We start from the raw sequence: 26,919 nt of genomic DNA on the forward strand, positions 1-26,919 counted from the left end.
GAGCCCCTCACAGGCTCCCATCCCCCTCGAAGCACGAACCCCCGTCTGAGCTCTGACGGCAGGAAGGAACTGGGCGCTCACAGCACAGGGGATCTCCCCCCCCCTCCTACTCCAAGTGCAAGCGCCCCTGGGGGCAGTGACCACGGAGGGTTGGAGAAGGGGAGCTGAGGGCGCTTCCCAGAGTCACTGTCCTGACGGCCTGGGGCCCCTCTGTTGAGTCTGGAAGGAGGAAGGCAGGGAGGGAGGGAGCGTGTCTGCCTCTAATGAAGTTTGACATTTAGTGGTGAGCGCCGGGCGGGGTGTGGGAGACGGGAGCTTGATTAGCGCGCTCTAATTGACAGTAATTAGGCAGCTCCCTGATTGTTTCTAATTCTGCTATTAATTGTGAGGAGCGGGGAGTGTGATTGAGGATAAATTTGGTGCGGAGCTGCTGGGGCTTCAGCTCCCTGTGAGTTCCCTGGGCCGCCTTCCACCCCTCCGGGCTGCCAAAGCCCTAGCCGCCCTAGCCGACGATGCCTCCTTGCCTTTAATCCGAGTTCCCCACACTCTTCTCCTTTCACCTTCTCCTCCTTCAAGGCTGGGGAAGCTCTGGGATTGGGACCGGCCGGCAGACCCCTCCCGGGGCTCTCCCAGGGTGGTCCGGCCGGCCGCAGTTCAGGGTGGAGCTCCCAGTGGCACGAGGCAGGTCTCGCGCTCTGCGCACCCCCCTCCCTCCCTCTTCCCACACTTCTCCAACTCTCCCCTCACCAGCCAGTGGCCCGGCTGAGGTGCTCAGTTCCAGCCCCAAGCTGGAGCCTCCCCCATCTCCCCACTCCAACCGGAAGAAGCACCGGCGGAAAAAGAGCACCGGGACCCCCCGACCAGACGGCCCCAGCGGTGCTGCTGAAGGTTAGGGGGACCTAGAGGGAAACTGGGGCACAGGAGGTGGGCTGTGGGATTTGGGGATAGTACCCTAAAAGCAACACCATTCTTAACATTTTTAGAGTAAGCATTTTGTAATAATAATTAGCAATAACCATAGTTCCACAACTTCTTTTGGTAATCTAGACCCAGAATCTTAGAAAAGCGCTTTCTTCTGCCTAATTTAAACCCTTTCTACTAAAACGTGAGCTTCTCTTTTATTCCCTGTAGAAGGTAAAAGACAGCAGGCGGCTACTCCAATAGCCCTTCCAAGACTCGTGGGCAGGGCCTATGCTTTCTGTGTCTCTTGTATCACCCGTTGAGTTTCCTGAGTGCTGGGCACATGACTGGTGCTGGATACGTGTGTCTTAGCTGGCGAGGTCTCTCCTTAGTCGTCTTTAAGCTAAGGAACTGCAGCTCCTCGAGTGTTTTCCACGGGGCCTTTCTCATAATTTGGCGTTGATCATGGCACTCCTCTGATTTTCTCCCAAAGTATCTTCAAAGTGTTCCTCTCTCAGTGGTTGAAGTCTCTTTGCTCCCAGAGAAGTTGAACTTCTCGATGCGTAGTGGCTCATTTCCGCTCCGACTGTCAGGGATAGGGGTGTGGATGGAGATCACCTCTAGGGGAAAGGGCCGCCCTTCCCAGCCTACCGTGGTGTAGTGACGCTTAGCACGCGTGGCAGGGGACCCAGGTACCCGGGAACTGAGCCCCACAAAGGGCCGAGTTTGTGCAGTTCAGAGGCTGTACTGAGAGCAAGGTGAGGTGGAATGGTGGAGCCTGGGGAAGGAAGGGTACCAGCGTTCTTTTTCTAGGAGGCAGTTTCTGTTGGAGGTGCCCTTAGAGCAGGAGCCCAGCAGGAAGACGTCCAGGGACTGTGTGTCACTGAGGCGAGAGGCTGCCCCGGGGCAGAACCTGAACTCCGGCCTTGGGCCTCCCCACAGGTATCTGAGTTGTCTCTCCAGCCCCCAGGACACATTCAGTCTCGGCGCTTGTTAGGAATCGTTCACGCTTAGGGTGGTGACCGCTGGGAATGAGATTTGTGTCGCTGTCTTCTGCTGGCCGAGAGGAGCAGAGCTTGGAACAGCTTCACCACGTCGCTTGGGGTCGCGGTCCGGCCTACCGCGCGGGGCACCACGGCTGTCTGTCCTCAGGTCCCTTTCCGCTCACACATCCCAGTTTGTGGGGACAACCTCGCCTCCTCTCCCCATCCACTTGTCCTTCCTGCCTCTCTCTGCCAGGATAGCGGGGGAGGGGCCCGGCTCCCAGGAGCCCCACGCTGACGCCGTCAGGAATATTGGGTTTAATGAGCTGCAAAATGAGGCGGCTGCAGCTGACATGTACGGATGGTGCCCGCACCCGCCTTCCCCCACCCTCTCCCAGCGTCGCCTCCTAGCACCCGTCGCATCCTTCTCCAAACACCCCGCTCTGCTCCGGGAGGCACCCTGCTCCGAACTCCAGGCCCATTCCTGGCAGTGCCAGCCAGGGACGCGAAGACCTTGCACCCTGTCTTTACCGAGGCGCCACAGGTGGTCAGGAAGAGGGGTCTGAGGGCTGCTCCGCACTCGTGGGCTTGGCCTCGGAGGCTGGGGTGGGGGGAAGAGGACGAGAGCCAGGCAGGCAGGAGAGCGGATGGAGGTGTGGCAGCGGGGCGCCCTCCCTGATGGTGGCAAATATCCCTGTCCCCACAGAGGCGGAGGAGTCCTTCGAGTTTGTGCTGGTGTCCCTCACCGGGCAGACGTGGCACTTCGAGGCCTCGACAGCGGAGGAGCGGGAGCTGTGGGTGCAGAGCGTGCAGGCCCAGATCCTTGCCAGCCTGCAGGGCTGCCGCAGCGCCAAGGACAAGGTTGGCACGGAGGCCCGGTTGGGGTGGGACCCAAGGTGGCCTGGTGACTGACCGCCCCCCCGGCCCACCCCCGGTCTCTCCCGCTGTGCAGACTCGCGTGGGGAACCACAACGCGGCCCTGGCCGTGCAGGCCGTTCGCACCGTTCGCGGCAACAGCTTCTGTATTGACTGCGACGCCCCCAGTGAGTGTGGAGGCCGGCGGGGCTGGGGTCGGGGTGGCTTTGGGAAAGCCTGACGAGAGCCTTCCAGCGGGCCACCGGAGGGGACCTCCCTGGCGGTCTCACGCTGGGTGCCCGTGGACTTCATGCTGCTTCCTCTCCTCGCCTAGATCCAGACTGGGCCAGCTTGAACCTGGGTGCCCTGATGTGCATTGAGTGCTCAGGGACCCATCGACATCTGGGGGCTCACCTGTCCCGCGTCCGCTCCCTTGACCTCGATGACTGGCCGCCTGAGCTGCTGGCTGTCATGACCGCCATGGGCAATGCCCTGGCCAACAGTGTCTGGGAGGGGGCCCTGGATGGCTATGCGAAGCCTGGGCCCGACGCCTGCCGGTGAGTGGATGAAGGGGGGGGGAGGGGGGCCCTGCGGCTGGCCAGAAAGGGAAGGGACGGTGGTGCCCAGGTATGGGGAAGATCGGGATGGTGCTGAGTAGCTGCAGCCGTGCTCCAAGGGTTAAAACTGGCTGTTGCTCTGCTCGGCAGTTGGCCCCTTGGGGTGCCCCTCCCCCTCCCCGCCTGTCACTCAGGCTCCTCACAACAAGAGGCCCTTTCTGAGCCTTATCAGCAGGTCAGGGGCCAGCAGGAGGCGCATGCGCAGGGCCCTATCGCTCTGTGGCGTGAAGGCCCTAGCCTGAGCTCTGAGATGGGGAGAATGGGTGGGAGATAGGATAGCGCACGGGCCCCTAGTGTAGGCCCCCCACCCCCTTTGTTCCAGCAGGTCCAGATAAGCTACCACGGGAGCCCTGCCTGGAATCTTCCTGCCCTCTCAGCCCCCTACATCCCTGCTGCCCCCGAGGGGCCTCTCTTCAGTGTTCCTCCCTTTCAGCCTCTTCCACACCCTTCGCATTACCCACTCTGTGCCGTCCGTTCCTTAGGTTTGTCTCTCCACTGCCCCGTCCTATGCCTTGTTTCTGCCGATTCCCCCTTCGGGGTGCTCCTGCCATTTCCCGACCACCCTCCCCAGCCCCCGCCCGTTGGCTCATGCCTCGATGGACCTGTGGTTGCAGAGAGGAGAAGGAGCGCTGGATACGGGCCAAGTACGAACAGAAGCTCTTCCTGGCCCCGCTGCCGAGCTCGGACGTGCCGCTGGGACAGCAGCTGCTCCGGGCCGTGGTGGAGGACGACCTGCGGCTGCTGGTGATGCTTCTGGCCCACGGGTCCAAGGAGGAGGTGAACGAGACCTACGGCGATGGGGATGGGCGGACGGCTCTCCATCTCTCCAGCGCCATGGCCAACGTCGTCTTCACACAGCTGCTCATCTGGGTGAGTTGTGGGCGCCCTCCTCGCCTTGCCAGGGCCACCCTCGAAGGCTCCTCTGGCCAACCTCCTCTCCGTTCTGCCCCCAAGAACCCACACCTTCCTTGCCACGTCGTGCCAACTGTGAACATGTGCTTCCTTCTGCAGTATGGGGTGGACGTGAGGAGCCGGGACGCCCGGGGCCTGACTCCACTGGCCTACGCCCGTCGGGCCGGCAGCCAGGAGTGCGCGGACATCTTGATCCAGCATGGCTGCCCTGGGGAGGGCTGTGGCTTAGCGCCTACCCCCAGCAGAGAGCCTGCCAATGGCGCCAACACCTCTGCTGAGCTGCACCGAAGTCCCAGCCTTCTGTAAGGCCCAGGAAGAGGGCCCAGGGGCCAGAGGGACTCCATGGCCTGGGGCCCCTCCTCCCTACACGCACTGGGGGGAGCCAAGACAGAGAAAGGAAGAAGGAGAGGAAATGAGGAGGAGTCAAACAGAAGAAGAGCCACATGAGAAAGACCGAGGGACCAGAGGAGACATCTGGGATTTGAGCTGCAGCAGAGGGGGAGTGGAGGTATTTTAGCCCTCTACCCCACGGTGCCACTGAAAAGGGACAGGACCCTTTGGAGGTACCTGTGAGGAGAGGGGAGCAGGACCTCTCCCTCCTCCGGATTCCTACCTTCTCCTGCCAGCCCCCTGCAAGCCTTCATCCTAAAACGGAGCCTGGACGGATAGGGCACAGGTTGGGGGGTGCTGGATGAAAGAGACGAGGGGGTGATCTGTGAGTCTGTGTAAATTTGTACATTGGAGTATTTATGTTTGTGTACATATCTGGTGTGTGTGATGAGCCAGTAAACCAGACCGTGTGTGGCCTTGTTTTCCCCTTTTATGTCTCTGCCCTTCCAGAAAGGCCCTTCAGCCCTACTTCTTGGTGCTATCTTCGGTCTGTACTCTGGGACTTCCTCCTCTCTCGGTTGGCCTGAGGCCCTGAGGTCTCTGCTCAGGCCACTACATGCGTTTCCTTTGGCCCTTTCCTGCCAGCAGCGTAGTTGAGTTTGTGGGTAGCACTGGCTTCGAACCCCGAAAGGAGGTACGGAGCTTTGTGCTTCCCACTGGAAGCTTTCTGCTGCTTCCCCTCCTCACATACCCCACCCCTACCCTCGGAAAGGTTTTCCGGCTGGTCTCCAGTAACCTCATGCCACACCTGGTGCTGGCCAAAGTGCACCCAGAAGGAGGACAGAAGCGTCGTCCTCTTTCCTAAGAGTCTGGGAAGTCGCTCACACAGCCAGACCTACGGGGAGACGCTCAAGGCGCAGGAGAAGAGTTCTGAGGAAGCCACAAGGGCAAGTGGCTGGACTTTACTAGGGCAGCACTGCCGCCGGGACTCAGGCCTCGGCTTTGCTTTTGAGGAGAGGCGAGGAGGTAGGTCACTGATGGCAGAACCACCACCTGGATTCCCACCAACATCCTGCCAAGCTGGGGGCAGAATCCTGAGTTCCTGTTTCTCCCTCTATCCCTCATCCTAGAAAGACCTGAGGGAAACCCCTCTATACCTATTCTTGAAGGATGAAAACTTGCAAAGTTAAGGTCCCTGCTCTCCAAGGAGCCCGTTTTCCTATCCCTACAACCGCTTTGCTGGTGGCCCCGTCTTTCTCCAACACTTAATGAGTGTACACAGCGGGGGGTGGGGGGTGGGGGGGTGGGGTGGGGTGGGGGCTGGCACTCTGATGGGAACCCACCTAAGTGCAGGTAGATAACTAAGCAAATGCTAAGTAAATGCTGTTCAGAGAATAAACCAGATTGTATTTTCTTGGTCCGCAGCCCTTTTGCAAGGCTGATAAGAGCCTTAGGCAAAGATCAGGGTAGAACAGAAATAGGGCCTTTGGTATGTATAAGAAGGGGCTCCTGGGCTCAGAAACATACTAGCAATAATCAACTTTCTTATTTTCCCTAAGGAAAACAAGCTGCTTAACTGGCTGAGTACTGTCCAGTATAGTTTAGGAGGCTTCATAGTAAATCCAGAAAAAAATGGCAAATCAGGGCCTTGGTTTCCCCCCGAGCCTCCTTCCCTCAGGCACAACACCAGAGAACGTCTGCTCTAGCCCTAGACCTGTGGACATGAATTCCCGACAGCCAAAGTGACAATAGCTCCTGTGATCCTCAACCACTGCCTGGCCTGGCCCCTAAAAAGCATCTAATCTCATAGGTTCCCTTCGTGGGCAGAGACAGCCTCAATCTCGATCAGGAATGGGGCTGGTCCGGACTACTTTTTTTAACCTAACTTTCAAGCCTTGCTGGATTTTAGCCAAATTGCAGCCTGGACCCCTGCATCCGAGCTGGGGAACCGTGACCCTGTTGCGAATAACCGGTCACAGCCCCGGCTTGCTGTTTGGTTGCCAAAACCAGCTAGGAGAAAGGAACTGCCAAGGAAAGCCTGTCTTCATCATACGAGGCGTTCAGTAGATGTTTGAGTGAATACTGGTTGGTCTGCCGTCCTAGGAATCAGAAGTAGCAGCAGTTTTCTAAGGAAGCTGAGGGGGCCAGCCAGGTATTTGAGCTTGTATTTCCCTCCCTGACCTTAACCTTCTGAGCGTCCTAGCCTCACTCCTCGCTCTGCCCGTTTTTCTTCTCGGCGGCTCTGTTCTCTCCCCTAGCTGTCCTCCCAGATCAGTGCAGGTCAGGTTTCTTCCCAAGAAGCCCCGCTTACCATGATCCCAACTTCAGCTGGTTTCTGTAATAATCCTCTTTCCCCAATGTCTGTGCAGGCGTGTCTGTGCAGCCCCGCTCCACAGTTGGTACAGGATAGTAGCCCTTCTGTGAAGGTGGGGGAAATGGCAAATAGCTTTAGTTTGTCTTCTTTCGCTCACAGGATACCCGGTTTCTTGCAAGTGCCCCTGAAGTCTCTCACCCTCACGTTTACTTGGTCCCCCTAACTAGCTCTTAGAATGCCAACCCCCAAGCTCCCAGGTCCTATCTCTGTAGCTTCTCCTATAGTACACACGTCCAGAACTATCATTCCTTCCTGCCTCATCCGTTTTGCAGGGGGGCCTCTCAACCAATGTCGTTTCATAACAGAAGAGGATTTGGTACCCCAACCTTGGTAAAACACGCGATGGGGAGGAGGAGACACCAGTTGCCGCAGTACGGACAGAGGACCAGAAAGGAGTCGTGCTCCGGGCCCTCACATCTGAAATACCAAAGGGCGGCAGGGATGGACTAAGCTGCTGCGTCCTCTGCCCGGAAAAAGTAATGAGCTCGCGGATGGTAACGGTGCACCCCCCAAACTGCCCTGCCTAGTCACTGACGGGACTGCCAGCGTCTACCTAGTTGGGGCCTGGCCGTACGCCAGCTAAATAAACTAGGGTCAAGTACTCATTTCCCCTCGTAACGCAGAAGGGAGTGGACCTTCTGTTCTCAAGTCTGCCAGCTCTTCCCAAGAGAAGAAAGCAGAGATGAAGAAGCTTGCCTGTTTAATGGGTAAAGAGAAAAGAAGTGTTGTGCTGGGAACGTGAGGCCTAGGTGCGGACTGCGGGAGGTACCGGGACGGGGAAGGACAGAAGTGAAGGTAGTTTACATGGGGGGAGATGGTGCGAGCCGAAGGTTTTCTAAGGAGGCCGGTGACAGTTTCATTCTGTTTCTTTGCGTGCCCTTGCGCTACAGACAGGCCAGACCGCGCCCACAAGGCAGTAAGAGGGAACTGAACTCTGGCTAATGATGACGGAACATCGAACTTTCCCAGTCTCTCTCAGGGGTGCAGACAGACAGACAGACAGAGGCAGATAGCTCTATATATACAAACTTTACAGAAAATAAATAAGGAGCTGTGATCAGCTTGGCTAGGCATCACCCTGGATTCTCTCCACCCCTGTGAGAAGTAATCCCAGGGCATTAGGGGGAAGCTTTCAGGCCCTTGGTGGGTGAGAACCCACCCCCTCCCCAGGAGTCCGTCTCCCCCCGACAACAGCTCCGCAGTGATGAGGACTCAAGCCCCGTTAGCTCTGAAGCCCCCGGTCTGAGGATCCCTGGAATAGGCTCAGGGCCAGGGGCCCAGGTCTCAGGTTGCCAGGAGAGCGTACCTAGCGCTAAGTTAGTTGCCGACGGAGCCCTCTCCCAGGGCAGCATCGTAGCAGCAGCCCCGCTGGTCCGCAGAACCCTAACCCAGTCTCAGAGCAGGCTCGGGGACAGATCAGCTGCCTTCCAGGATCCTTGGGAGCCCCTTCAGGGCCGGGCGCCCTGTTCCATTTGTTGGTGCTGGCTCCGTACAGCAAACCTGTTGACATGCACAGGTATGGGGACAACAATCTTGGGGTTTCTCACGGGCTCCCCGGAACGGCTGCTCACGTTGCCAGCTTTGATGCGCTTCCACTTGGCCCGCCGATTCTGAAACCAGATCTTGACCTGCACCTCACTGAGCTTGAGGGCGTGGGCGATCTGGGAACGCTCTGTCAAGCTCAGGTATTTCTTGCAGTGGAACTCCTTCTCCAATTCCAAAAGCTGCTCACTGGTAAATGCCGTGCGGCGCCGTCGGCTTTTGCCCCCAGGAGCTGTCACTCCAGCTGCCACTGGTGCCCCCTCCTCAGCTCCAGTCCCCAGACTTCCCTTTAGCTTCGGTTTAGGTCCCAGGAGAGCCCCGGGGCCCCCCGCAGAACTGTCCAGGAAACCGTCGTCCTCGCTGTCACCGCCTGAGCCCTCCTCCTCCTGTTCGCTGCCTGCCGGGTCTCCTGCTGGTGCCTCCAGCTTCTCCTCATCTGAGCTGTACACCTTCCCCTCTGCTGTGGGGAGCGAAAACCAACGGATGGGGAAGGAGCAGGCAAGGAAAAGGCAGACAGGTTGGAGGAGGCACATGGAACCAGGGCCGGGCACGGACAGGATGACGGCAGGAGGGCACGAGACATGGAAGGGGGGAGATGGGGAGGAGGGGAGACAAGGACGGCACATCCAGGACACGGGGTGGGGAAGAGGTTCAGGGAAGACAAAGAGATGGAAAGAGAGCTATTAACCAGCACAGATTTCACTACAGCAAAGTGGGGGGAGGCAGTAAGTGCATATATCAAAGGAATGTCATTCCCAGGACTGTGACCCAACTTTAACCACCCGCCCCCCCCCCACCTCTTTCTCCCTACCCACTACCTTCCCAGCTTTCTCCAAACCCAGACCAAGCACTTTCCACTCCTTCACCACCCCTCCAGATCCAGACTGCACAGCCTCAGGTCCCAGAATGAAGCAGTGTGGGACCCGGCCTAGGAGCCTTTCCGTTACTATGGGCAGGAGGAAGCCGTGTAGAAGGATGCGCTTCTGCAGGATAGAGGGGGGACATCACGCTGCTGGCCTTTGTTACTCTCCTAGGAATCCTCACCCACCCCAGTGCTAAACTCTGTTCTGTCTCCCTACCTTCCCTCTTCCCTAGATCTAGAATCTTAGAATCTCACTTCCAGACGGAAACCTAAGGGTCATCTGATTCTCCATCCCCACCGATCCCCAAATCTGGGCCCAAGAAATATTATCAAAGGATTTCCTTACCCCAAAGAGGTTTCCTTACCCCTACTTCTAATTCTTGACCAGATCATCCAGCCCAGAATGGGGAGCCCTCCCAGGGCCACCTTATCTGTGGCCAGATTTTTCTTCCAATCGCTTAGCCCTCTTAGTCCCCTTTTCACCCTTCCCCTACTCCTTAATTATAAAATGATATCTTCTCTTTCCCACCTTCCCTCTTTCCCAACCAAGGATGCTTGAGCAGCATAAACAGCTGCTTTCTGCTCAAGTTCAGAATCCTGAGGCCCCCGAGCTTGACGTCAGCTGGAGGAACTGGAGGGAATACGGGAGGAGACGAAAAAAGAGAAGTGCAACAAGGGAAAATACAGATAGGAAAATGGTAAAATAAATTTTGGCTCATTTAGTAGATTACTGATTATTTGTAATCAGCCATATGAAGCATTTCAAATCCGTGTGTAATTCTAATACTTAATCATTGGTTTTAATCCTGCCCACTGTTTTGTCAGAACTGCAAAGAACGCGTTACAAATATTTTCAGTAGTTGAGTTGTAAAACTGCCTTGTTTGCTGCCCAAAGGGCCAACAAGCAGTGAAACAAAAACTCAAAAGAAAGCCAACCAATAGGAAAGAGAACAAGAGTAAACTGAATAGTCAGCTTTTTACCATCCGGTTGATGTGTGAAGAGGGCAGGATTCTGTAGGTGCCGGACTGCATCTATCTATAACCACCACGCATCACACGGACACGCAGAAGATCTGAGGTGGAAAATACGGCCCGAAGTAAAATAACTTCAGGGAGCAGTGAAATGCTTTAAAGGGGAAACGTGTGTGCACATGCCTACGGGGCTAGAACACCTGCCAGCACACCTCCCCACCTGCCTGTGCTCCAGAAGGAACTTCTCAGCGTCTCCAGGACCAGCCCAGTAACTTTCCCCTTCCCCATCCCCGGGGTTGTCCTTTCCCTTCCCTGACGCAATCAATCTACGCCTGTTTCTTTTCCTTGAGAACCATGTTTACACTCCCCTTAGAGGCCAGAATTGTCAGCCCACCTCCAGATTACCCACCACCGTCACAGTCAGCTGCTGCGCATCTCAAGGGCATTTTTATCCCCAGGCCCTGCCTTTTCTTCCTTTCGTGCTTCATTCTATCTGACTTCAAAACCCGTGTGGCACACCCTACTTTAGGCTCACCCAGCCTTCCCATGTTCCTCCTGTTTGTTGCTTTTCATTAGCAAGGATGCTCTATTCTCTTTGGCAGCTGGTCTGAGCTTCTCAGCACCCGCTCCACGTGGTGTCTCGATATCCCTCCTCACGTCCTCCCCTCTCGGTCCACACTTTCTCCGGTCCCTCCTTCCTGGCCAAGTACGTTTTGTTTTCTGCAACGTCACATCCTTGGCTTCCTCCTTCGCGTCGCCAATGGTTCCTCCTCACACTCCTTTCCGTTTCCACGCACCCCAAACTTAACATGTCCCAAACTGAACTCCTGACCTCTCCCCCAAACCAGCTCTTCACCATCTGCACCCATGTATTTCCCGGCTTGGTTAATGGTAGTTCCGTCCTCCTTGTGGTTCAGATCAATCCTTCACTCCTCTCTCTCTCACAACCCATGCCCGATCCCAGAGCCTGCCCTTCTCACCACCTCCTCTTCGACCACTAATCCAAGTCAGCATCATGTCTTGCCCAGTACATCGACCTTTTCTCCAAACTGGTTTCCCTGCTTCTGCCTGCCCTGCCCTCCCCCTCCGCCAACTTATTCTTCTGTTCGGAATACTAGGCTCTTCATCTAGATTTTTGCGCTGGCTCATTTCCTGACTCCTTCAAGTCCTTGCTTTACCAAGGAGATGTTCCCTGATCATCTTTTAAAAATGAAAACTCCCTAAACAAACAAACAAACAAACAAACAACTCCCAGTATTCCTATCTCCCTTTTCTGCTTTATTTGTTGCTATAGTACATGTCACCAATTTTATTTATTTTATTGACTGTCTTTTCCTATTAGAATATAAGCTTCATGAAGGTAGGGATTTTTAATACATTTTTTTCACTGCTGTATCTTCAGCATCTAGGAAATCAACTGCACAGAGTAGGCACCTAATAAATATTTGTTGACTAAATAAAAACCTATTCCCAGCACTTTCTCCCTTCCTCCCTCTCTCCCACTTCTATTTATTTATTTATTTATTTATTTATTTATTTATTGTTTAATATTTCTTTTTGAGAGACACAGAGCTTGAGGAGGGGAGGGGCAGAGAGACAGAAGGAGACACAGAATCTGAAGAAGGCTCCAGGCTCTGAGCTGTCAGCACAGAGCCCGACACGGGGTTCGGACTCATGAACCACGAGATCATGACCTGAGCTGAAATTGGACGCTTAACCGACTGAGCCACCCAGGCGCCCCTCTCTCTCCCACTTCTATCTCTGTTCTTCCTTTCCCAACCCTCTCCTAAAATATTCCCCACAACTCCACCCCATCCAGTCCCCAGAAGACATCCTCTCCATGAGTATGATTCTATCCACTTTTCAGTATGCCCTCTGATCTCACATTGGCTGGAGAGAAATCCATATGCAGTGGGAATCTATAGGGTCTTATGCTAAAAGAAAGGAGGGGAAACCCCTCATTACTATATACATCATTACCAAATACATGAAGATGAAGTAAACGTACATCATTACTAAATCCTTGAACTTGCAATTTTTAAAACATGGTTTGTAGTAAATAATAAAAAGAATAAAAGCTTGTAAAAACGCAGCCCAACACTACAATATTTTAAACAGCTGCTAAAAAGGCAGAAACTGGATTTCAGGGCCTGAAGGGTGAAATCATTTAGCACAGCTCCAAGCACCCAGGGGGCGTCCCATAAATCTAAACTGATGGTGATTGAGACGAGGCTCCCAGCTTCCTTGATCTGGCAGGGCCCCCCTGAGATCATATCATCTATCCCTCTGTCTTCAGACAGATTCCATAAAACCAAGCCCACATAAGCAGGCCTCCCTCAGTGCTGCTTTTAAAGCCATACATGGGGCACAGGTTCACAACCTCTCTTGGTTACTCGATCCCGGTGGGATGCCGAGTGACAGGGGCCAGAGTTTCTCTCTGAGCCTTTATAATCATGACATCGAGGGCTCTGATAAGGAACTCTTGGAGGCAGGTGGGGGCGGGGCAATAGGAGAAAGCCACGGGAGGGGGAAATACAGCTTGACTCTCAAAGGAGAAGGTCTAGGGCAGTGAATAACACTGAGAAGTGAGAACGAAAAGGTAAGGCCAAAGAAGGCAGAAAGAGGACTGGGACAAGAGAGAAGTGGGGTAGATGTAGTGGCAGGAGAATGAAATGATGAATCGGAGAAAGTCAAAGGGCTGGAAAGTTGAAAGGAGGGGTAGAAAATAGGGGGGGGAAGAGCAAAAAGCTTACAAAAACCACACCCCTGCCTTTCTCCCCCCAAACATTGCTGCATTTAGAGCAAAACAAAGCATTCTCACCCTGCCACATGTTCTTTGCTCCACTAAAAGCACTTCGAGAATCACTGCCCAAAGTGAAGGAGACACATTGAAAAGAATTGAGTGAGGCAAAAAGGGAGACCAACCCTTAACAATGTACCAATCCTGCGACACCCAGGTGGCATCCGCTTCGTGAGTTCTGCTCAGGTCATGATTTCGTAGCTGTGGGACTGGGGCTCCACGCTGCACGTGAGCATGGGGCCTGCTTAAGGTTCTCTTGCTCGCTCTCTGCCCCTCCCCACCTGGTGTGCACGTGCACACTCTGTCAAAAACAAAACAATATAGTGATCCTGAAACAGCTTACTCTTTTCTAATGGATGAGCTACAAAATAAATGCAAGCTATTTTATTTTATCTGATTTGTAATGAATATTAATGGTAAATATAATCAAACAAAATAAAACAAACTGCACGTAGAAAAACGTGTTATTGACTAAAAACTGACAGAAGCAAATCTTTTTAATAAAATTGCTAATTGCAAAATTTGATTTAGAATAATTGGGCTCGGTAGATATAATGTCCATAAAAGCAAATTACTAATCGCAGATGCTATAACCGGTTGATATGAACAAAAAACTTGATCCGTAAGACCTCACTGCAAATTTTACATGGGAAATAATGATTCTGATGAGAATAATTTCAGAAGAAAAAAGTTTTAATTGGAAACAATTTGACTATGTACGTAGCTAGGCCAAACAGAAAGGTTCTGTTCTTTGCGTATGAAAGTGATGTTATTGGTGACGTAAGAGTATGCTGAGTTTTCAGCTTACTCCTTACGTGTAAGCCTAGGATCAGAAAGAAGTGTGGTGTCTATCCTATGAGTGTGGGGCAGATCAGTTACGAGGAAATATCTAGAGTTCTTACGAATTCTCATGGTGGATGTGATTATCCTAAGAACCAGAAATCAGAAGGTTTATGCCACAATTACTTGTCAAGTCCGTGCCGAGAGCATACTTCCCACTCCGGAGAGCGGTATTCAGGCTCCGGGGACACATCTGCGTGGGGCCTTCCTTCCAAGAGGGCGCCAGGGGTACAGAAAAGCCCATCTTATGAGCGGGTCTGGTCAGGCTGGGGAAGAAGTCAAGGGCCAAAGAACCCCCGGTAGATACTCTCCAGGAGAAAAAAGAAACAGCACCAGACTTGCACCATCTAGAGCTGTGGTCACCAAGAAGGGTGGGCCGGGCCTGGGTTGTGGTGCAGACAACCACCCAAGGAGTGGAAAACCACTTTAGACCCCAGCTGTGGGAGCTCACAGAGCCCCCGTGCTGTCCCCCGTCCATCCTGTTCGGTTTCGCCTTCTATAAACTCAACAGCCTTTATTATTCACTGAAGAGAAGTCTCTCTCTCATGATACTCAGTTCCGACTTCCCTCTGCTTTCAAAACAACTACCCTCGCACACCCTGAACTACTGTCAGGGTAGTAAGTCTCCCCCCGAGTCAACCACTCAGCTTCCTGAATACAGAAACAATTTTGCGTGAGGTCAAAAGGTAGAAAGAAACTCAGGTCACCCCTCAAAAAAAGAGGTATGTTTGCCACCATTCTCGTTTCCAAATCTTCATCACGATGTCCAGCACGGAATTATTTCTCTGTTCTTTGTGGAGACAGTACTTCCTCTCGTCATTTACGGCAATTAGCTCACTTTCAATTTATTTTCCACTCATCCCCTTTCATGCTACCACCCCTTCCTATCACTTTTGGTGCAATAAGGAAAATTCATTTTTACTTTCTGTCTCTCCACTCTCCCACGACCCTTCAGCACTCCTTACTCCAAACTGACTTGAGAGTTTTCTCTACACCACTGCCGTCCAGGACCCCTCCCACCTTCATGACGAGCTCAGGGCAATTTCCCCACCACTCCAAGCTCAGAGTTCCTCTCATGGCATATCAACACTGTCATTGCCAAGGGCACCCTTGTAAACGTTGATGTTCCAAAACATCTCCACGCTTACTATTTACCTTTAAGCAACTCGCTGAAATAGGGTAGACCTATTAGTAGCACTAATGGAAGGTTTGGCAACCTTGTTTCAGGTGGAAACACGGAGTTTCAGAAAGATTAAATGATTTTCCTAAGTCACGCGGCTAGAGATAGATTAATGTCTAGAACCTTGGTCTCCTAAATCTCCAACCAATGCTCCTTCTATCCTTTCCGGTAAAATATCTTCTTTTCCCTTCGCACTTGAAGTAAATGCCCAGACGCCTCATCAGATAACCTTCCCACCAAACCTGGTTTTAGTTAGATCTCATTCCTTTCACTTATCACTCCAGAGCTCCAGCCTCATCATTAATATCTTCCCTTACCATGCTCAGAGAAGGCTTTTACACTTGCCATAAGAGAGGCCTCACTTACCAAATTTCACCTTTGTCCTTAATAGGCTATTTCTCCCATCATTCCCCAAGACAAAATTCCTACCAGATCCATTTTTTCTGTCCTTATTGTTTGTATGATGTAATCTTACCAGTCAGCATCCCTTTTATTTAGAAATGTATTCTTTCATTAAAAAATTTTTTAAATGTTTGTTTACTTTTGAGAGAGAGACAGAGAGACAGAGCACGAGCAGGGGAGGGGTAGAGAGAGAGGGAGACACAGAATCCAAAGCAGGCTCCAGGCTCCGAGCTGTCAGCACAGGGCCCGATGTGGGGCGGGGCTTGAACCCACGAGCTATAAGATCATGACCCAAGCCGAAGTCAGCCGCTTAACCAACTAAGCCACCCAGGCACCCCTGTATTTTTTCATTTAAAAAATAATATCGCCAAATTATGGAAACAGTTTTGTTTTACTATCCATTTCTTTTTCTAGCTTCTAGTTTACAAATATCTCCATCATCCCTCAAGTACAGCTCTTTCTTGTACAGGACTCAGCCTCACTGAGGAATAGACATTCTTCTACCGTGCCCATCTCTCCACCTCATTCATTACAGAGCTCTCTTCAGCGCTCCGCTCTCCCTGTCTCTTCCCTCACTCTTAGGAGTATTTATTGAGCCAGGGAGAAGGCTTTCCTCCCTAGTACTGGAAGGGAGTTAAGGTAGATTCTTTCTTTTGGGTTGAGGTAGACATCTGCTTGGGATTTATTTTTGTCTGCTCAGCACCCGTCCCTCCCTCCCTTTGGGCACTGCTTTTCATCAACTACCCAGTACGGTGGCCTGTCCATCGCATTTCCCCGCCTTCACGGCCGTGCAGCACGTGGCCTGGATCTGACCAATCCTAACATCCCATCTCTCCCATCTGCCAGGAGACTGGACTCCAGTGAATCAGTCACTCTAGAATTGTGTGTGTGTTAGAATCCACTGGGGTCTCAAGCTAGGATTGTAAAAATTTAGAGCTGCTTATGCTTGTGCCCTTTCTCACCTCTCTTAAAGATGGAGTGTGGCAAAGCCTCTTTCCTTCAGCCAAGTGAAAGGAAAAAAAAAGATCTAACAGACACTGTTTGCATTTTCGGATCCACTCAACTCCTATACTTAGAACCGCGTGAATCCATAAATGCCCATTTTAGCTTAGAGTTGAGCTACTGTCACCTGCAACCCAAAGAGCTCTGACCGCACCCCGTGCTGTAACTGCAAGTGACAATAATTGCATGATTCCGGGGAAGGTAAGCCTCTCCGCCTCACTCCACAGCAATCCCATCCAAAACAGTGTTTCCGCATTACCTGAAATTATTCATAATAACGCCACCTAATATTCCACCAGTTTGAAATTCATCTGGACTTTAAAAAATCTCCTTAATCCATCTGAGTGTGAATTACTTTAATCCAATAGCTTTGCTCTTAACGTCAAGGCGAGATCAGACATATGAGGGAATAGGAATTCGGGTGAGGAAAGAAGGAGAGGTGTTTTTTAATATACACACAATGTAAAGAAAAGAACAGGCTCCGGTGGGACACGGAAGGAAGGTGTTGGGTAGTCTTGGCTTCTACAGAGAATGCCGAAATGTGAGACAGAGAAATCAAAGGAGGGGGAAAGAGCCAAAGGAAAAAATGGGACATCTACCCTCATCAGCTGCATACCTTGGTTCTCTCCCGGCATTCACTTCTCAGGATACAGTGCTATTTCTAGCATTACTTCCAGACTTATTTCTCCCTATCAGCACAAAGGGTGTCACCTATCCTATGCGATTCTAGTAAAGAAGTCTTCCACAACTTAATTCCCAGGTAGGCTCCCCATCCGTTTCCAGTACACGGACGACACCAGGAATTTCTTGCACACCTATTACTTGAGGATGCCGAACAACATCTTCTCACCTAATCCTTAACTCTGTGAGGTAAGTATCGTTGCCCCGTTTTGCTGGTGAGGAAACTGTGACTGAGTATGCTGCTGTTAATATCTGTCTCGCGAAGAAAGGGTAGCACCGAGATCTGTATCCAAAGCCCATGCTCGTCCCGCCGTGCAGCACCACATCTCTTTGTGAACACTGGGTTGCCGTGGCACCCTATCACAAATACTGTACCAGATGAAGACGTAACGGAGAAGGCCAGGAACGGGCTCCACCACACGGCTTCTCTTTTTCTCACTCCCTCACGGGCACTCCTTCCTTCCTCACCAGGTAAAGTCAGGCACAACTGATCCCCAATTTTTTAAAGTTTTGTTGTTGTTGCTGTGTATTTATTAACTTATTTAGAGAGGGAAGGAGGAAGGGGGAGAGAGAGCGTGAGAGAATGAGAACAAGAACGGGGAAGGGACAGAGGAAGAGAGAGAATCTTAAGCGGGCTCCAAACCCAGCACAGAGCCAGATGCTTGGTCTCACAATCGTGAGATCGTGGTCTGAGCCGAAATCAAGACTCAGATGCTTAACCGACTAAGCCACCCAGGGGCTCCCATCCCAAATTTTTTTGGCCTTGATAAGATCACTCACCTTCATCAGACGTTTCTCTCTCTGACAACCGTACACAGCCATAGCTCTGATAACACCTCCCCAATCCCAGAAGACAAGACCTCCACTATCGTCAAGCCCAGCCCCGACTTCGCCTCAAGATGTACATATCCCAGCCTGCCTCCTTTTCAGTGGCCACGACAATTCAGCACTGAGAGGTACAGAATTTCCCCCAACCCCTTTGCTCAGGATGCCTTTTTCCCCCCAAAGGAAACAATTAATTAATGAAGGTATCCTTACAGACAAAATGATTGTAGAGCCGGAAGTGACCTTGGAGATCATCTGACTCAAACCCCTAATGGTACTGATGAGGAAGTTAAGACATAGACGGGTGTGACTTGGCCGGGATCCCTCAGTCACACGTTTCTAGTATCTACGCATAACGTGTAGAAGGGCTGTCACCACATTCAGCACAAAGTGCTTCTTACCTTCACTCTCAGGATAATTTCGTCTCCCTCCCTCCTTCTAGTACACTTCTGCACTATGCTTCTCTTCCCGTTGCTCCCAGTACAGACTTCCATTTTCTCCATTGCTTCCATTGTAATTCCATTTCCTCCGTAATCCAGCAAGAAATCCATCTCCCCTCACCCCCGGTTCAGAAGCATTTTTTTCTGCTTCTCCCATGCTCATTTTTCACACAGTCCTCTTCCCTCCTCATAACCCTAGTCTCTCTGAGTCCCTGCAGCCCCCTTGCTTCTAATACAGATTTCTCATGTCATCACTTGAAGGTTATTCCTTTCCCTTCCACAATGGGAAGGGGATGAAGACATTGCTTCACAACTAGTTGTAGTCCCGTGTTGCCTCTTGCTACCACAACTCAGTTCAACTTGTGTAAGTCCGCTGTTCCATCACACCAAATTCAAGCATCTCTTCTCCCCACACTCTTTCTCCCAATTAACACATCGGTGTTTCTAAGCTGACAACTTTCTCCCAGCACGACCGTATTGCCAACGAAAAACCCAAGCCTTTTCTCCATCACTCCCACATCCAGACCTCTTGCCTCATCATCACTACCACCGTAGCCATGAGCACCACCACCTGCACAGACAGTGCCATGCTTTCCATTGGTTCGGGGTTTCTTCTCTCCTACCCCAGCGTGGGGCATTTTCCTATTCCCTCTAGATAAAAATCCTCTCCCACCAACCCCTTTCCCTGCCATCAGTCCTCCTTAAGTTTCTCTTGTTGCACATCTGCTCCATCATGCTCGTTTCCCTTTCCCAATTCCCAGCTTCGGTTGAGGCAAAGCTCCTTCTTTCCTCATTACTTTCAAGGCAAAATTCTTGCCTATAGCTTCCCATCGTGACATTACTCTCAATGCAAAGCACTTCGTTCATCATGTCATGTTCCTCCTTTCCAATTAAAATATTTCCCCTTCATTATTCCAATTACTTCCTCGCTCCCATTATTCCCAGTATAGACTATTTATGCCCATCATTCTGAGTATAAGAATTACCCTCCTAATCATCTAAATATATATCTCCGTATTTACATATGCCACCGCAGAGATCCCCCTTCTCTATTCCAACCCTCCCAAGTGTTACTTTCACAACGGTATAAGGCACCTCAAGATCCCATTCTAATCCTCCGGATACAATTTTCCTCTTGTCATTTCTAAGATCTCTGTCCCCCAACTAGGGGTTCTTAACACTGTTTGTGCCATGAACTCCTTGGCAGTCTGATACAACCTGTGAATCCCTTCTCAGAATAATTTTTAGGTGTATAACATAAAACACATAGGATTACATGAGAAGCCAACTATATAAAAATGCAGTTTTCAGATATTTAAAAATGCATTTGTGTTATAATCATATACGCTTGTTAATTCTTTGAACAAGATGCCTCCAAAGACTATATAAACTTATAAGAAAGCATCTGTAATTTCTATTGATGACAAAAATCTCAGTGACTGCTGAAACTACTATCGTTTCTGGCCTACACTCGTAATTAAAGAAAATGCCAACTTTTAGTTAGGAATAAAGTAAAAATAAAGATGTAATTTTTCCCCTACTAATAATTAACAGATCCCTTTACAAGGGGCCCATGAAACGCACTGGAGCTAGAAAAACAAGCTTTTATTCTATGGAATTGACAGAGACATTAAAACTAACCTGGGGGCGCCTGTGTGGCTCAGTTGGTTGAGCGTCCGACTTCGGCTCAGGTCATGGTCTCACGGTCCGTGAGTTCGAGCCCCGCGTCAGGCTCTGTGCTGGCAGCACGGAGCCTGGAGCCTGCTTCCTATTCCGTGTCTCCCCTCTCTCTGCCCCTCCCCCACTCATGCTCTGTCTGTCTCAGAAATAAATGATTAAAAAAAATTTTTTTAAATAATCTAAATCAAAACTTTTATGTTTCAGATGAGGAAACTTAAGCCTAGAGAAGTTATAAGACTTGACTCTCCCATAGTGTCCTGAATATACTAAGCCCATAATAAACACACAATAAATGTTCCCTGAATTGAAGGGAGCAACTTGCCAAAGCTGCACAACTAATAAGTGACGAAGCTGAGACCTGAGTGCATGTGTCATGACTCCTAAATAAATGACCCTTCGATCACATTAAGTTAATGCAACACTTGCCTTTCTATAAATGTCAGCGGAGCAAACACTCTGTGTGCTCAACATTTCTAGGAAAACATGCGTCTCCATTGCTTCCAAGAAAAATTTCCCTCCTAATTGTAACAGAAGTCTCTGATTCCATATCACATTATCATTTCCTGTTTTTCTCTCATGAGTAAATACATCTTGACAGTCATAATGGGCACCTATTCAAAAATTGATGGTCACCTAAAATGTTCTCTAGCTACAATTGGGTGCTTAGCTCATAGCAATCAGCCCTCAAATATCATGCTCCTAGAAAGTTTCCCTAGTCTCCTTGTATGGTTTCTGTCATTATTGCCAATCTCTATTCAGAAATCAGCAAATTTTTAATTTAGTTTTTAAAAATAACGTTCACTACACTGTCATCTCCCAGTTGGCCCCAGCATATTCTTCTTCCTGTATCATCTCAGTGTTTTCTTCTCAAATGTTTTCTTCTCTTCACCATGCTCCATACTGGCATTATCTTCCATGGGAATCTCTCACTATATGTTTATCATCCATCCAATGATTATATATGGACTCTCTGCCATCCCTCACTTCTTAAGTCTGTTTTCAAGCAATCCAATTCCTTTCTCCCTGAATCATTGCTGTAAGCACCCCCAATTTAAAGTTTTCTTCTGTGTTTCTACCAACGGACAGCTCTTTCCATCATTCCCCCGGCACACAGCATCACCTTCCCCCATCGTTTCTGTGACGCGTATTTGCACCACGTCTGCAAGTCAGCTGGGACCTACTCTCGGTCAGAGCTCACATGCACCTTCACATACAACAGGATCACCGCTGCCCAACCCACTCCCTTTTCTCCTTTGACGGTTTACTTACGTAGAGTTTGCTACTCTCTTTTCTGCGTTATTCCTAACACAGAGAAGACTTCACTATCCACCCCAATTCAAAGCTCCTTGCCCCCATCACTTTCACATGACTCTGTTCTTACGACTTTTAGATCAGTTATGTTGATTAAAAGTCACCACTGCCCACATGAGGCTACTGACCACTTGAAACACGGCTGATGGAACTGAGACGTGCTGGGAGTATAACATACACACTGGAGACTGAAGGCAATATGGAAAGAGGATATAAAATATCTCACTAAATATTTTTATATCGATTAATGCTGAAGTAGTATCAGACATATTGGGTTTGATGAAATATGTTATTACAATTAATTTCATCTGTTTATTTCTACCTTTTTAATATGGCTAATTATTTTTTAATTATATAAATGGCTTGCTATTCTGGGCTCTTCTGTGGATTCATACTTTTAAATCTTCTCCAGGAATCCAAATTCTCTCCTTTTAGCACTTCCACCAAGATACCTTCCCCCAATTATCCTCACTGTTGCCCACACTCTAAACCCAGAATTATTTTTAATCTACCATTCTCAATACCTTTTCTACCCATTATTTCTGAACACCGTGTTGTGGTTTTTTTTTTTTTTTTTTTTTTTTTTGCCTGCTAATAGAGCTTCTACCCCTGCACGCAAATCGTAATAAAGTTCTGTTTTCTTCATCATCAATTGTAGTAAGGTGGTGTCTCTCTTGAAGCAAAATTTACAAAAAAAAAAAAAAAAAAAAGTAATTCCCAAGAAAAAGAACTTCACTCATCATTCTCCAAACTGGCCTACCTTCACTATAATTTCACTTAACAGGGCTAGTAACTGTAAAATGCTAAACAAATGGAAATTAATTTCAGAGCAATGTTACCCATTCACACTAGGAGAGCAATTCCTCCTCTCTCATTTTAAAGACAGCATTCTTTCTCCAAAACTCTTCTAATGTTGAGGTTTCAATCCCACTGTTCAAGCAAAAACTCTCTTATTTCACACTAAATATTCTAATACAATTCCCCAAATATCCGTTTTCCCATTTTCAGCAAGGGCCATGTGTCCTCACTCTCCACACTGATTCTACGTTTAACATTTCTGGAATCTCCTTTTCTTTTCTCAACTACTTAAGGAGAAAAATGAGGGCTGGCCAGGGGGATGTGAGTGGACTGGTGAGTGATAGGAGGTGGCAGTCACAGATAAAGATCTCAGTCTCTATCCTCTGAAATCTCTCCTTACTGCTCTGCCCCACAAGCCCCACTATAAACCCTTTATGTGTACCTCTTCCCAATATGACTGATTACCTTCACTCTAGCACCTCTCTGAATTCTTCCTCTGTAGGGTCTCCTTCTCATCATTCTTAGCCAAAAAAAAAAAAAAAAAAAAGTCTTTTTTATTAGAAAAAATTTTTTTTAAGTTTATTTATTTTTGACAGAGACAGAGTGTGAGCAAGAGCTGGGGAGGGGCAGAGAGAGGGAGACACAGAATCCGAAACAGGCTCCAGGCCCTGAGCTGTCAGCACAGAGCCTGACACGGGGCTCGAACCCACCAACCATGGGATCATGACCTGGGCCGAAGTCGGACACTCAACCGACTGAGCCACCCAGGCGCCCCTCCCCCCCCCCAAAAAATTGTCTTTACTCAAAGAACAAGTGTCTTTTTATTGCTTCCAACATTTTCCTCAGATGATGATCTCTCCTTGATCATTCTCTACGTATAAATTCCAGTTTACCATCACTCCCAATATTGAAAAACCTTTTTAAAAAATTACTCCTGGTGTTGACACTTTTCCCCATTTCCTACTAGAACATTTATTTAGTTTGCTCCCAAACCTCTCAAAACAGAACTCTTTCTCATACACACACACACACACACACACACACACACACACACACACACTACACTTCTGGTCCAGAGACTCTGTTCAGTATTCTTACAGCCCAGGCTAGAAATCCCTTGTAACTATCTCTTCCAACAGACAGACCTCTTCTGTCTCTTTTCCCTTTGGATAATCTGGGGACACAACACATTTGTTGGTCCTTCCTTTCCTCTATTCCTCTTTCCTCAATATTTCTTTTCAGTTCTTTTCCTCTGCGTACTCCTCTCATTTCCTCACTCACTGTCTGCTTTTACAGCAAATATTCTATCTGCTTCAGAAAAGAGCCTCCATTCCATAAATGGGTGAAAATAACCGAGGGGACCTGAAAGAGTAGGACGAGTCTTCCCAGGGCTTAGGCAGGTTCCTCCCTCAGTTCCCCTTCCCCGGGCTGCCTCCCTTTCTCCTCCCCCTCAGCTCACCTCTTCCTCAGGTATCTGCTTATTCTTCCAGCTCCTACTGCCCCCAAAGCCATCCCTCTGATGGCCTGCCTTGCTCCTTTCTACCTTAGGACTATCCTATTCTGAAAATCCTCCTGATTCATTCTTCTTCCGAATGGCGTCCTGCCAGCTACTTTTCCCCTCCCCTCTGGGCCCTTTAATTTTGTGGACATTTCCTCCCACCATCCAAGTGCTGCTCTATCATTTCCTTTTGATCCTCCTTAGAAGATGCTGCTCAGACTTCAGCCACTGGACACCGCACCCCCCCCCCCACCGGCCCAACCAGGTACAAAAACAACAACTGGATCCCCAAAGCCAAAATGCCCAGGGCTCAAGGGGAAAAGAAGAGGAAGACAAGCCCTGTAGCAGCGCTTGGAGTCTGGAAGGATGACGAGACCTTTGGACCATTTCAAGGAAGAGCCTAGAAACCTATCACCGGGAATTGTCTTCTCCTGGCAAAGGACAAAAGGACTCTTGGATCTCCTTCTTGCCTCTGCTAGAGTCAGCCTCCAGGCCTCCTGAGGTCACTTTCTCCCGCCAAGCTGATGTGATGAATGGTTAAGCATAGGCGGATCCATCCTCATGCTAAAGAAGTTTAAGCTTCAGGAACCCCACACCTGCATGCAGCCCCTCTTTTTCTTAAATAGAGTCCACTAAATCATATAAGCTTTGGGTCTCCTCACACCTGGATTTGCCCCTGGATAGGGGAAAGCTTTACTGGCTTCTAGGGGTTAAGGACTGACCAGGGAGGTCAGGAGGGCTCAGAGTAGTTTCATTCTAAACCGGGTTCAGCTTAATACGCCCTGCCTCCGTTGAGAGGGCATCTTCCCATGGAGGATCCAGGGTTCCTGAATTATCTCTTAGCTGAATCTCACTGGTTCCAGAATCTTAGCTAGATTCTTGACTCCAGGCATTTGTGCCACACCCAACCCAGCCCAGCCTTTAGCCTCTCTCTTGACCTCCCAGTCAGTACTGGTCAAGCAGGTGCTAGGCCCGTTACTCAGTTCTTCAAGGCTTATCTCTAAATCTGCCAATTCAGAAGTGACCTCTACTACTAAGGCTAAACCGGGTCACCAAAGTGGTCACCACTGCTTTAAGACTCTCCCTTTGCCCCTGCAATCACAGAGCCCATTTGGGGTCAACACAGAAGCCAGAATCGCCTTCCCCTTACTGAACTGACAGCTGTCCCAATGTACCCTCACCCTGGGGTCTTGCTAGTGTCCCCAGGAATCCCACAGTTGCAGCTTCTCTATCCTCTGCGGAGAAGAAAAATGAAGGGATTCTTAAAAAGAGACATGGGAGCCAAGGCGTGAGGAGTAGAGTGCTGGGAGAAAAGGCACTAATTTGGAAGGGAGTACTGGGAAGTCTTTGGTGAGGCTTCAGGCACTCTGGAAGACAGAGCAGGGCAGCGGTTCTGGGCTCTAGAGGTGCCGTGTTTGGAACAGAACTGGAGGTGGTTCTGCAGAACCCAGCATCTGGGGGTCTGGGATTCCAGGGCTCCGGGCAGGTGCTGAGATTCTGAGCCGGCTGCTGTCTGGGATTTCCAAGTGAACGAGCCTCCCGCCCGGCGCCCTGGTCGGGCCCCAGCACTTACCCGGCAGACTTGGGAAAGTCTCTGAGAAGTGCGGAGGCGGGGGCGGTGGGGGCTCTGCCACTTTCTCCCGGGCGGGCATCAGCTCCTCGGCTTCCAGCCCACCCTCGGGGCGTCGGCCACCCGGCTCGGGGTTGTTTCGGGCGGCAGTGGCGGCGGCGGCGGCGGCGGCGAGCTCCTGGGGCCCGTAGAAGGCGTCGGGCGGCTCCGCGAAGCTGGGCAGCGCGGTGGTCAGCGCCACCATCGAGGGCACGGCCTGGCCCAGTCCCGCGCAGAACGTGTTGGTAAGGCGGCCGGCAAAGGAGGCTAGTGGGGCGAGAGGCGGGAGGCCGGCAGGCAGCGGCGCAGGGGCCAGCGCCTGCGGCAGCACCAGCGGCCGGTAGGGCATGAACATGGGATAGCCGGTGTAGAGCAAGTGGCCGGAGCGAGGCGGCGGTGGCCCGATCAGGGAGTCAATGGAGAAGGCAGTGCCCGGGCCCCCGCCGCTGCCCCCGCCGCTGCCCCCGGGGGCACCCCCGCCTCCGGCTCTCTGCATCGTGCCCGGAGCTACGGCCGCCCCGGGGCGCTCCCCTCCGGGCGCCGCCGTGCGCCCCGCGGCTCGGGCGCCCCGCGCGGACACGCAGGGCTCGCTCCCAGGCTCCCGGGCCGAGGTGGCGGCGGGGCGCGGGCTCGGCGCAGTGTGGCTCCGGCGCCGCGCTCCCTCGCTCTCATAAGGAGGGAGGGGGCGGGCGAGCGGGCGGGCTGGGGGTGTCGCCCTCCGGACTCATCCATCTTCCTCAAATTACGCTTCACTTCCTCCCTCCGCCCGCCGCCGCCGCGCCCGGCTCCGCTCCCTCCGCAGAGCCCGTTCCCAGCGGCCCGGCCGGCCGGCCCGGGACCCCGCCCGCCCCCCGCGGCCCAACCAACTATTATTAATGGAGATTGATGAGGCCGGACACGCCGCTTTGTGAAAGTTTGCGGCCGACGAGAAGGCGGCGGCAGCTGCTGGGTCGGTGCCCCTCCCTCCACCCAACCCGCCCCCCCCCCCCACCCCCAGCCCGCCCGGCCTGGGCGTGGACGCGGTGAGGGACGCCCGGCAAGGAGGGCACACCGCGAGGGGCGGGGGGGGGGGCGGCGGGGCCGGACCACAAAGCCCCAGGCCCCGGCCGCCGCCCGCCGCAGGACCCTGGGCCAGTCTCCGGAGCGCCTCCCGGGCCGCCCCAAGAGCAAGCCCCTGCGACGCGGGCGGGACTGGACCGCGGCGCCCCCTCGGGCGGCGAGGCGGGGACGGCAGGGGGCGCGCTCTGCCGCCGGGCGCCGCAGCTCAGGGTCCTCGTGTAGGGGCCCCTTTCCCCCTCGGTACTTCTTCCCAGCCCCGTTCCCCTCTCCCCGGGTCTCTGTTCTCTCGACAGTGGCTCTTCCCCTTCGTCCTCACTCCCTCCTCCGTGGCGGACTACCTCAGTTCCTCACTGTAGCCTCTGTAGGTAATTTCCTCGAGTGCCCACACTATGCCAAGTACTTACCATTCCTCTCACCTCTCCCCCTTCCCTTACGTGCTCTTCCTTC

At 51.5% G+C, this 26,919-nt stretch overlaps 2 protein-coding genes across 6 annotated transcripts in view; one reads left to right on the forward strand and one right to left on the reverse strand.

Annotated features, from left to right (window-relative positions):
• Nucleotides 1–5,073, forward strand: part of AGAP3 (ArfGAP with GTPase domain, ankyrin repeat and PH domain 3) — a 55,265-nt gene extending 50,192 nt beyond the window's left edge. For 2 of the 4 annotated variants that reach the window (XM_078437505.2, XM_060633425.3), the window contains exons 13-18: nt 751–888; nt 2,590–2,744; nt 2,836–2,926; nt 3,073–3,295; nt 3,970–4,225; nt 4,367–5,073. In XM_078437505.2, coding sequence (XP_078293631.1) covers nt 751–888; nt 2,590–2,744; nt 2,836–2,926; nt 3,073–3,295; nt 3,970–4,225; nt 4,367–4,573 — 1,070 coding nt within the window. In that variant the 3' untranslated portion in view covers nt 4,574–5,073. The remainder of the gene's footprint in view (nt 1–750; nt 889–2,589; nt 2,745–2,835; nt 2,927–3,072; nt 3,296–3,969; nt 4,226–4,366) is intronic. The other 2 variants (XM_078437508.2, XM_060633426.3) reach the window with 1 other exon arrangement.
• An 822-nt stretch (nt 5,074–5,895) lies between these two features.
• GBX1 (gastrulation brain homeobox 1) lies at nt 5,896–26,407 on the reverse strand. 2 transcript variants are annotated; one of them, XR_009610268.2, is made up of 3 exons: nt 25,378–26,407; nt 8,278–8,973; nt 5,896–7,015 (listed from the first exon to the last, which is right to left on the reverse strand). XR_009610268.2 is itself a non-coding variant. In XM_060633429.2 (2 exons), the coding sequence occupies exons 1-2, from the start codon at nt 25,907–25,909 to the stop codon at nt 8,420–8,422; spliced, it is 1,086 nt and encodes a 361-aa protein (XP_060489412.1). In that variant the 5' UTR covers nt 25,910–26,407; the 3' UTR covers nt 7,655–8,419. The 2 variants fall into 2 exon arrangements, 1 of the variants encoding a protein (XP_060489412.1); XM_060633429.2 differs by lacking the exon at nt 5,896–7,015 and having other exon boundaries at nt 7,655–8,973.
• Between the last annotated feature and the right edge of the window lie 512 nt (nt 26,408–26,919).

Source organism: Panthera onca, chromosome A2, assembly GCF_046562875.1.
Source record: "Panthera onca isolate mPanOnc1 chromosome A2, mPanOnc1 haplotype 2, whole genome shotgun sequence".
In the NCBI taxonomy this organism is placed as follows: domain Eukaryota; kingdom Metazoa; phylum Chordata; class Mammalia; order Carnivora; family Felidae; genus Panthera; species Panthera onca.